This window comes from Gigantopelta aegis, chromosome 6, assembly GCF_016097555.1.
Source record: "Gigantopelta aegis isolate Gae_Host chromosome 6, Gae_host_genome, whole genome shotgun sequence".
Taxonomy (NCBI): domain Eukaryota; kingdom Metazoa; phylum Mollusca; class Gastropoda; order Neomphalida; family Peltospiridae; genus Gigantopelta; species Gigantopelta aegis.
In genome coordinates, this window is record NC_054704.1 from 35,287,976 (window position 1) to 35,300,197 (window position 12,222).

At 36.2% G+C, this 12,222-nt stretch overlaps 1 protein-coding gene and 1 long non-coding RNA gene across 2 annotated transcripts in view; one reads left to right on the plus strand and one right to left on the minus strand.

Moving 5' to 3' along the window:
* Nucleotides 1-218: 218 nt before the first annotated feature.
* Nucleotides 219-3,136, plus strand: LOC121374947. The gene is made up of 4 exons (XR_005958262.1): nt 219-550; nt 1,222-1,323; nt 2,207-2,286; nt 3,069-3,136. It is a non-coding gene; the product is annotated as an uncharacterized LOC121374947 (long non-coding RNA).
* Nucleotides 3,137-6,823: 3,687 nt separating this feature from the next.
* Nucleotides 6,824-12,222, minus strand: part of LOC121375449 (coiled-coil and C2 domain-containing protein 2A-like) — a 62,014-nt gene continuing 56,615 nt past the window's right edge. Inside the window, exons 41-43 of the mRNA XM_041502912.1 lie at nt 11,772-11,932; nt 9,166-9,241; nt 6,824-8,782 (exon numbers count right to left, since the gene is read on the minus strand). Coding sequence (XP_041358846.1) covers nt 8,594-8,782; nt 9,166-9,241; nt 11,772-11,932 — 426 coding nt within the window. The 3' untranslated portion in view covers nt 6,824-8,593. The remainder of the gene's footprint in view (nt 8,783-9,165; nt 9,242-11,771; nt 11,933-12,222) is intronic.

The window sequence follows — 12,222 nt, forward strand, 5'->3', positions numbered from 1 at the left end:
TTGCCAATAAAGATATTGTATTTTGAAAAGGCTGATTCAACTGCCAAGTCTGCTTTGGATTTGCCTCATGCCACGGTTGGTGTGCCTTATACTGATTTTAAACATAGTATCGACTTGGCAAAATGATTGGAACGGTGCTACCAAGCCAGTCTTGGGAGAGTGGCAGTCATCCTATAGGCAGTGCAGGAAGGACGAAATAGTCTTGTGTCGTGCCCGTACATTCAATAGCCGATGATTAATTAAATTAATCAATGTGTTGTAGTTGTTTTGTTAAAAAAAAAAAAAAAAAAAGTTTAACTTTCAGCTATAAAATACAATATATTTACAGTAATTTACTGCTTGATTTTCATATTTCAGATGAGGATTACTCTAACCCTGACTGTCCTGCTAGTCGCGGCTGTGTGCAGTACTGATGCCTGGAGACGTTTTAGAGTGCGCTTCAGAGGAGTGCGCAGAGTGTGGCGTAAAGTTAAACCAATCGCAATACAAGCAGCAAGGTGCTACGTCATCACACACGGTATCGGGGCCGCTGTGGCGTTGGGAAAAAGAAGTAATAAACACAACTTTGAAAGTGTAATAACGAAAATAATTATAAGAATTTCTAAGAAACAAAATGTCAGATAACTGAATTTTATCACAGAATAATTTGGCTTTCATTTGAGATGTATGTATACATGTACTTACAAATTAAAAAGTATTTATTGTATCTTTTTATTGCATGTTTTACTTCTTTCTATTGTAACCGTTTATGTTAAAAGTATTTATTATCGGTGTCTCTATATGCAGTTGTCTTTCTGATTGACTCAGTGTTTGTAGTAGCTCAAACTGTTCTTGTACGTACGGAATTGTTGAACGTTAAAATCTAGTATTGGACACTGCAAACATTTGGACGAATAGAAACACCTAGTGACTAAGTGTATGCAGAAACTGATATTCTAAATAAGAAAAAATATTTTATATGTAACTCGACAAAACATCTTTAATCGTAGATAGATTTTGGAGTATTCTAGATAGCTTTTCTATCAATTGTAGATCTAGGACCCAATTCACTAAACTCTCGCAACTTTGCGATCTCGCAGTGCAATGCTAAAAGACTTGCAAAGAGGATTCTTTGTTGTCTAGCAGAGCCTAAAGGAGCTTTTGTGAATTAGGTCCCTAGCTCTGAAGTCACTATCATCATTATTATAATATCTTTAATAGAAAATTAGCTATATTTTGTAGGTGCGAATGAATTTGATACTAACACGGATGGTGTCATAGATCAGCCAGAACTCGAGTCGTTTCTTAATACCAGGGATGCAGTCAGATTTCTTCAATTGACTGGTAAAAAATGTCGACATTTTTGTGGAAATTGTTGTTTTCTTAAATATTCATCAACAAGCAAAAGAAATTTAAAAACGCAAATAAATTTAGTTTTGTAATAATTCTGATCAGCTGTAAAGAACATAAAATCCAAAAGTCTCGACACATTAATGGCATTCCAGGTTTCTCTCTCTAGTCAGACTCATTGGGTGTTTGCAGAATTCGCTAGAACATATTGGTGACACCGGCCTCGGTGGCGTCGTGGTTAGGCCATCTGTCTACAGGCTGGTAGGTACTGGGTTCGGATCCCAGTTGAGGCATGGGATTTTTAATCCAGATACCGACTCCAAACCGTGAGTGAGTGCTCCGCAAGGCTCAATGGTTAGGTGTAAACCACTTGCACCGACCAGTGATCCATAACTGGTTCAACAAAGGCCATGGTTTATGCTATACTGCTTGTGGGAAGCGCTAATAAAAGATCCCTTGCTGCCTGTCGTAAAAGAGTAGCTTATGTGGTGACAGCGGGTTTTCTCTAAAAAAAACCCACCAAAAAAGCACAGTGTCAGAATGACCATATGTTTGACGTCCAATAGCCGATGATAAGATAAAAAATCAATGTGCTCTAGTGGCGTCGTTAAATACAACAAACTTTACTTTAATTTATATTGGTGACAAGCTTAAGCTCATAATCGTTTAATTTGTTTTAGTTACATTTCAACATTTAAAAAATATTTCTATTAAAGTCAACGCCTCAGTTTTGAGCAATAATATAATGAATGAATGAATGTTTAACGACACCCCAGTACAAAAACACACATGGGGTAGTGGGTGTTAAAAAGGTTAAGTATATGATACGAGCAATAATATAATGTCAAATACATGTAATATTTTATTGTATTGTTAGGTAACGATAAAATTGATGTTGAAGAATTTCAGCAAGCAATGGATGAGGCGAGACGTCATTATTGAGTAAATTTAATAAAGGTAAGTATAAATGGTGATCATAATTTATACCCGAATTTTCTGCATGCCGCGACGAGTGTGATATGATTGCAAACTTCACGAGATGAGATATTAAATTTTCTATTTATTACATAACTTTGGACAATTTACCTTTATTTTTAAAATGCCAGCAACAAAATAGTTCCGGCTTTCTTACATTAAAGATAACACTTTCTACAGTGACGATAACACATTTTAGAGTGAAATAGTGAACTTTTCACTCTAAAATGTGTTATCGTCACTGAGTGACGACTGATAACATTTTTATTTCACTGATATTTTAAGATATTTCACTAAATGTTATATAATAAAATATAGTACACTCAATTAGTTGATAATGATGATGATGACGATGGCGATAATGCTGATCCATCTCTGCGCTTCTGTCTGTCTGTTTGTCCTATATATATATATATATATATATATATATATATATGGAGTAGGAGGGTGCCAAAAGGTGTGGGGGACACGCGCGCGCGTATGAATATATGTATATGTGTGTGTGTATGTGTGTGCGCGCGCGTGTGTGTGTGTGTGTGTGTGTGTGTGTGTGTGTGTGTGTGTGTATATATATAAACCAAAGCTGCTACTATTAGATCAAGAAAAGTGGCCCCCTTGCCCCTCCGCTTCCTACGCCAGTGTATAATTTTACGGATATTTTTGCACGATGCTTTGAGAAAATGTTATATATTGAAATTGTGTGTATAGCTTTATCATGTTGCTTTAGCCGTACTCTCGGAATGATTGTGTATTTTATGTTTCAGGTTCATTGGCCAATACGTGAGATGACGAATCTACCAAATTATTTTATCCTAATAAAGCTTAGAATAACGCAAATTGAGTTTATCGTTATTATTAATAAGATTAATAAGAAATTGGAATGTTAGAAAAGTTAGTTGTCACCATTGAGGAAGCTGGAACAATCCAATCCAGTAAAAGTATAACGTTTTTAAATACAAGGATCGATTTCTCGTTAACGAATCTAACAATATGCACTATTGAAACATTGATCCATAACCAATGAAATTAATCTTAAAATGAATCTTTGCTCATTTTGGAACCGAAATACAAAATGAATCAATGTTTAATAAACTCTGTTGTCGCTAACAAGCATATGTCATCAAAGAGCATTATACATCTACAAAGTCTCCGATACTTTGTTTCTGAAACAAAGTCTCCAGTGGCGGATCCAGAAAATCCATTTAGGGGGGCGGATCTAGGGGGATGAGTCCCCCTCCCCTAAATTTTGCGACAGTTATAATTTTCTTTTTTGTTTTACAATCCCCCTCCAAACCTCCCCCAAAGTTCCTTTGACATTCCGCCTCGTCATTGCCCCCCCCCCCCCCCCCCACACACACACACACAAATAGATTTTCTGGATCAGCCACTGGTCTTTCGGAGACTTTTGACGATACACTTATTTTATTTTGAGAGACTTTGTCTAGTATCTTTGCACAATAGCAGACAAGCAGCAACCTTGGTTGCTGTTGCTACCATTACCATTAGTTTAATAATTTAAAAACAAACGGAGAAGAAAACGCAGGAATTGTATTATATGGGTCCGGAAAGCTTTTTTTAATTATTGAATCTCTTATGTTCCTGTTATAGTATATATTGCTTTTGGTGTTGTACAAGCAATGTTTGTCTTGCCAAAGTCCGGCTAATACTTCAATGTTCTCTCTGTTCCACATAATAGTATTATTACCGGGCATCGCCATTTTGACAATATTATGTAACCAGTCATGTCATGTGATTTATTTATATATTCTGATTGGTAGTTGATATATTGTTTCGGAGACTTCTCTCCGCAAACAGAACACTTGTCGGAAACAAAGTCTCGGAGACTTTTGACGATACATTACGAAAAGTAGATGTATCGTAGGCTCTAAGTCGTGACCCAGGGTAAAGGGCTGGCCTGATGCGCGGTCGGTCTAGGGTCGATCTTCGTCGGTGGACCACGACTGGTATATCAAAGGCCTTAGTATGTGCTACCCTGTCTGTGGGATTGTGTATATAAAAGATCACTTGCTACTAGTGGAAAACTGTCGCGGGCTTTCTATCTTAGACTATATGTCAAAATTAACAAATGTTTGACATCCAATAGCTGATGATTAATAAACCAATGTGTGTACGACAGTCAAAGTCCCGTCAAATCTGGCTCACACTTTCATTAATTTTTCTTGTCTATCACCCTCTGCCAATCATTCTCATTATCGTAAAATAAGAAAACCTTCCAATTTCTCCCACGATTTCAATCTGTTTCGACCCTGTCTGTCAGTTTCCTCCGATTGTTTGCCTACTGAGCTGTCCACATAATCACTACCTGTCTCAACTTTCTCCACGGGTGAAGTCCCAGCACCCACCTGGCATTATCGTCCTCTGCCGATAATGAAGCTTGTCTGGCCCATGGCACTAACGACCGCCGGTGGTAGGGGAGTATAGTAGGTGGTTACAAGTGCCTCTTAACAATGACAGAAGTAACTACTGAACACACTCCGAATTGGTCCGACTAAGCCCACAGCTAAAGCTGATGGGAAATGACATGTGTGTGGCACGAATAGCCACAAGAGTCAAGCACATGTCATGGTTGGAAAGACAAAGAAAGAAAGAAATGTTTTATTTAACGACGCACTCAACACATTTTATTTACGGTTATATGGCATCAGACATATGGTTAAGGACCACACATATTGAGAGAGGAAACCCACTGTCGCCACTTCATGAGCTACTCTTTTCGAGTAGCAGTAAGGGATCCTTTATGTGCACCATCCCACTGACAGGGTAGTACATACCACAGCCTTTGATAAACCAGTCGTGGTGCACTGGCTGGAACGAGAAATAGCCCAATGGGCCCATCGACGGGGATCGATCCTATATCGACCGCGCATTGAGCGACCGCTGTACCACTTGGAAAGACAAGAACTAGGATGTGGTGCCACTGGAGATGGACTGCGACAGACGTTTAAAGATAGGAGGAGCTGCCAAATCGGGAAGAAACGAAATGGAAGTCAAAAGGAGAGAAAGGAAAGAGGGCTGGGATAATATAATTAAAAAACAAAAATCAATGTGCGCTAAAGGTGACGTTAAACAAAACAAACTTTCAAAAGCATTTTTAAAAACTCCATTGTAGTACAGTGTTAATGAGAATGATCATGTCGATTTCATTATGCAAATGTTCTCGGATTTGGCCCCTTTGGGGGTTGTTTCAAAAAGAAAAGTGCACTATAAAATGAAAGTTCATATCTGTGCGGGGTGCTTCATCATTAAACAAAACAAACTTCACGTGTTGGTAGTTTGTTGACCACAGCTAATTTGACCCATCTGACCAATATAAAGGCACTTGTTTCACTTTCTACAATCCTGGACAGGCGTGCGCTACAACAGCTTGTTCTGAATGTGCACGTAAAACCCTATGACCTGACCTGACCTTTCTACAATGTTGGGTTTTTCTGGCTTGAAGAATTATCTCTTCACTTTGATAAACTTTATTTCCATGTACATAATCATCTAAAAAATCATCCAGCTTTCTATTCCACGGACAACTTTTTTTTAAATTTCTTATGGAAAAAAAGTAAATCTTTATGTTTATGATCAGTTTAAGTTCTGAACTGCCAAACAGCCGGACAATAAAATAAGATATAATTATTTTTAACAAGTACAGTGGACTCTGCCAATCCAGATTCAAGGAGGACTGATGAAATCTATCAGACTGGACAGATTTTGTTGGTTTATTTAAAAATCTGAATTACACAGATGCTGGTTTGGACAGAGTCCACTGTACTTACAGCATCAAGCACTGATCCAGGGGTTTGTGAAAGGAGGTGGGTGCGCCGGATATGTAAGAGGTGTTTGAACAGGCTTCTCGTTTTCTTTCTTTCTTTTTTTTTAAAGTTCAGCTAAAAAAGGATTGGTCTCCCACAGCAATTTTTAAAAGAGTTGCCATGGGTGAAACGTCCCACAGACGGCTATTGTGAGCCTGCCTATGGCAATTTTTTTAAAAAGTGACAAATAAACATGACTGAAAGGCTATTTTGCTGTATGTAGACATATTTCAAATGTGCAAATGTTAAATATTGGCAGACAATGTACACATTCTTGACGAGCTTTACTGATGGCAGAAAAGTGTCATTGGTGATGATCTCTACCTACGGCAATTTATATCTCAACGACGGTAATTGTCGTCGGTGCCGCCGTTAAGTTAGAACCATGACAAGGTGTGTGTGAACACCCCTCAGCAACTTATTGGTTTCACCCTCAAGTATTTACCCATTTTAGAGCATGTTTTGGAATAGATAATGAATCATTCCAGCAAACCAAGATATCTTATGTAAACTCTACTACTGAGATGCATCGAGCTCTAACCGTGATTTAGAGATCTAATGAAGCAATATTTCTATCTTTAGTTACTGTAAACAAAAATTGTGCATGTTGTAAAGTGTATTTATTTACATAATACACCAAACAGCAAATGTATAATACAAAAATAAGAATGCGGTTTTACATAAAAACTACAACAAAGACTAATGATATGTTTAATCAATAAATTATTATATAAAATGTAACAAGGCATTATGACAAATCTGTACATATTATGTACAAATATTTCATTTTATAAATAAATTTAATTTAAAGGTGCCACTTGATACAATTTGGATAAAATCTACTGGTAACTAAAAACAATAATATTCGGATAAAACTTTTAAATTAAACTTCCTATATAAAGTCCAAGGCCATACAAAATATGGAAGATATATTTTACCTCTACATGATAGGAGCAATATATTTGTAAGAAAGTGGATTTTATCTTAAAGTGATGGGGTGCAAAATATTTGTAAGAAAGACATCAGAAATCCTTTTCTGAATTTGGATTCTATAAGAAGTGCTTATAATAGCAGGTTGATTGAAGTAGCTACAATAATAATGATTGTAACATATTCAGATTCAGGTGACAGGCTAAACAAAACTTGCCAGACAGCAATGTTAGGTGCCAACTGCAGACTTCATTGCCACCTACTTGTTAGGTTTACAGCTGTACACCTCAACAACCTAAGCAGACATAGCTGCCTTTTTTTTTAAAACAGATTCTTACATTCAAAGATAATTAATCACAGAGGGGTTGTGTGTGGCTATTGAACTTTGAGAGATGCTTACTTTCAGTGTGTTATGTGGTGGTTAATCTCAGTAGGAAAATAAAAGTTCACAGGATGTTTGAATGGCCCTTTTACAAAGCTAGGTATAAGATGAAAATGTCTACCAATTGGTATGCTATGATGGGATAAAATTGCTTTGTTTAAAAAAATATTAATAAAACTTAAGAGACAACATAAAAAGTGACATTAAAACAAAACAAATGTAATCTTATTGCTTATAAAACGCAAGGGGTTTATGCTCAAATTTGATGCATCTGACATTAGTCTGGCTCCCATACAGAATTTAACGGCTTGATGGAGCTACAAGTTTAATTGGATATGGGCACAAAAAATTAAAAAGAAAATGAAAATGAAAATAAAAAGTGCATGCCCATTGTAAAGAATACTTTTAGTATGGACGGAGTCTTGATATAATATGACAATTTGTTAAAATATGTTTGGAATTCACAGGACATAACAATAATATTACATGAATGGATGGAATAATGATTAAAATGTCTCCATTGTGCAAACGTTGAACTATTTAGGTGGCATTATCAAACATTATCAATTATCACAATTTTCACAAATGTACAAACCACATGCTGGATGGAGAGTGGATTAATGCCAGCATACGCTTAAGAATAAAAATAAAATTACAATATAAATATCTCATGCACCAAACAATTTTGATGCTTTTAAGAGGCTAGGGGTGGCAATGAGTTCTCTTTGTAAACTTGTTAAAATGATGATAAATATGAATGGTCCCATAAAGCTATAATCAATAAGCTCTTTATAAGGAATACACACAATGTACATATTCAACTATTAAACTGATGCTCGCACCGACAGGAACTGATGATATTAAAAAACATGAAACAAAATTATGTCCACATGGAATATAACACTTTTGACTCAAACAAAAATATTTTCATCCACATAGGTAATAATGAAAAATATTCAACGTTAAATAATATTCTTTATATTTTGGACACAGGGGTGGATTTACCAGATTAACATTTGGTTGCAGTCCGAGAGCCATAGCGTTGGCATCTTAGTCAGCATAACCTGGCCTAACTTGCTATATGGCCAAGAATACTTAGTCTAACAATCCACCCTGTATGGACGGAAGCCTGGAATTGAAATCAAGCTGGATGTTGCTATCTAATCCTGATGAGTGAAGCAACGTAGACCCACACCGACAGAATGGAGCTGGGATAGGCTTTAACATACACAGCCAGTGCAAACTCAATGTCACTCGTGTCTTGCGCATGTACGCCAGTGGCTCGCAGTGTTTCAATGATGTTCTCCAGGTTGCTGAATGGCATATGCAGTGGGAAGCCAGATACCTGAAACAGTAAAAATCAAAATCGTTTTGAATTATAAGTTGCATTCTTACTTCAGTTTTGGAAGTCACGGTTATTAATATTTCAATTATAGTCACTGTGGTATAATAGAGCATCTGAACAGACACATTCTATTAGAAATGGATCTGAAATGTTAAATACCCAGTACATCCCTAAAGTAATATCCATTTAACAAACAAAAAACTAAATATTCATGAAAAAAATTGAAAAAAGTGTAATTTAAATTTTAGGTAATTTTTCAACAATTCATATTAAATTCAGTCCACCTGAAAACTGAAATGCAATAAAGTGGAGAAAAAGTACACAGAGTACAATAAATGAATCACAATATTACATTCTGACGTTACATGTTAAGATCTACGCACCTTGTACTGACTGAAAGAGGTCTCCAGCTCCTGTAAATATTGTGCATTAGGAAACTTGCCACAAGTCTCCTCCAGCCTGAAATTATAGAAAATGTGGAACATTTTTTACATTTTCCTTTTTAGTCCTGTCACTGTGAATGGTTAAGTATGTATTTTGAGGGACAGATAATTACGGTTCAGATGATATATCTAGACCACAAGAGATGGTGAATTTTTGTTTTAGGGTAAACTTTCTGAATGGAAAGAAAGAAAGAAATGTTTTATTTAACAACGCACTCAACACATTTTATTTACGGTTATATGGTATCAGACAAATGGTTAAGGACCACACAGATATTGAGAGAGAAAACCTGCTGTCGCCACTTCTTGGGCTACTCTTTTCAATTAGCAGCAAGGGATCTTTTATATGCACCATTCCACATACAGGGTAATACATACCACAGCCTTTGATATACCAGTCGTGGTGCACTGGCTGGAACGAGAAATAGCCCAATGGGCCCACTGACGGGGATCGATCCCAGAACTTTCTGAATGGTGGCAGTAGCATAGATAATAACATCACAATTTGCCTTATATTTCCAAAAATCATCAAATACATGTATGCCACTTTTATTTTTCTCTCCTAATTGCCACTAAAAAAAAAAGGCTCTAACGAATTAATATATGTACTAAAGAGATGGCAGCATTTTCCTAATTAGCTGCCAAAGCAATTTTTAATGGTCATCTACATAATATTCATCCTTGAATCTTTTTTAACTTTCAGGGTTTCTGCCAGAGGGTAAAATGGGTATGGCGCCATATCCAAAATTTAAATTTTTTACTTGACATTTTGACAGAATTAATTACTCATCATTATTGTATGATTTTCTTAACCCTAACCCTAAACGTAACCCATTTTCTTTCTGAGGTAGGCCCCCCATACCCCCTGTTAACTGTGGTTGCATTCAATTCCATAGCGCCATACCCAAAAATTTGTTTCTGGCAGATATTATTAAATCTGTATACTCTATATTTCCTTGTCAAACATCATCTGGATTCCCCATAGAACCATGTAAAAAGAGATTTCTATGATCTATGTACCAAAATCAATGAATGTGAAACATTTACTCCGCACATAACCTTGTCTGTCTCCTCACTTCATAAATATAGGGTTACAATTAAAGTTTATTTAACGACACCACTACAGCACATGGATTTATTAATCATCAGCTACTGGATGTCAAACATTTTGTAATTCTAACATAGTCTCAAAAGAAACCTTTTTCCCGATTATTAGCTGGAGAAATGTTATATGCACTTTCTCACAGATAGTACAGCACATAACAATCAAGGTGCATTGGTTGGGTCAGGAAAAAACCTAATCGGAGAATGGGTCCACTGAGGTGATTCGACCCTATGATGCAAGCACCTCAGGTGACCACTCTACTAACAGCTAGATCCCACCAATATTATTTCAAGGCTTTCTCAAGAGTCTCATAGTTGCATAATGACCATAAAAAAAATATATAAAAAATTGAAATGTAAAGATTACACCTTGAATTACATGCTTTCCACAAATTACATCCAAATATCAGTTATATTTTTTACTATTTTATAAATTTACATATTCTAGTACGGTTTAAATTTAAATAGTATTGAACTGGCTGATATTTTAATGGCTATACATGTACAATATTTAATTTCTATGTTGGTCATATTTCTTTAGGCTCGTGTGCAGAAATTTTAGCAGGGGAGGGGTCTAGGCTATGGCAGGCAAAATTTAAAGGGGAGTCCAGTCATACTCCTATTGAGCAGGCTGGGGTGGGGGGGTGGGGCTTTGACCCAGGAAACACACACCCTGCACCCACAATTGAGAAAACTGGAATTAATTTGTAGTTACTTAACCCAAATATGTGTAAAAACATCAAAATATAACACATGCAACTTTGAGAAGGAAGCTGTGGCATATGCTATGTTCATTTCATTTCATTTCAACTTATTTCCGTGCTTATATCCAATTAAGGTTCAAGCACGCTGTCCTGGGCACACCTCAGCTATCTGGGCTGTCTGTCCAGGACAATCGGTTAGTTGTTAGTGAGAGAGCCTTAAGAACTCACTCTGGGTTGGAGCCGGTACCGGGCTGCAAACCCTGTACCTACCAGCCTGTAGTCCGATGGCTTAACCACTGCACCACCGAGGCTGGTGTGCTATGTTTGTAGGATCGTGCATATATACTATTCCTGGCTACTAATGGAAAAATGCAGCAGGTTTCCTTTCTAAGACTATATATCACAATTACCAAATGTTTGACATCCAATAGCTGATGATTAATAAATTAACAAAATAAACTTTAACATTTTAGAAGGAACATTTAAGTTGTCATTCGCTAAATTAACAAATACAAATTAAAGTTAAATTAGGTGAAATTTTTTTAAAATTATTAATTCACCAAAAAGCTAACGAGCAAATGCCCTTTGTGGGTCCACCACCATTGGAGCTGTTTGGCTAATGGAAAATTTAACATTGCTACCGATTTTTAGACCAAATTTAATCAAATTTAATATGTTTTGTGTGGTCAAACTTAAACCATGGGCATGTTATACTTTGTACATGCTAACAATACATACGATGGCAGGATTTTTCTCATGATCTGTGTGCAATGTCTGTTCCAGCGAGTGATAAAGCGTGCTCGCCAATCCATTATCTTGTTTTTCAGTGCCTGTTCGATCGTCTCTTTCAACAACAACACAGAACTTTCGTCTACTGGTTCATATATCAGTGCTTCTGGCTGAAATTTAAAAAAATATATTCACAAAGTTTGGTGTCATAATTACAGTTTTGAAAAAGACATTCAGTAATTTGGTGTACTTGTAGATGATATTAACACAATTATTAATATTAATGTGAAAGTGTATTCTTTGTAGAATAATAATTTAAAATGTTGCTATGGAACATTATGAAAATACATGTAGCTTTAAATAATAACGTAACAATATTTGTGTAACTGTTTATTTTAAACCATCTGGATAAGACAAAAATATCATTTATCAAGTTTAATATCACCTAAATGTCCTTTCT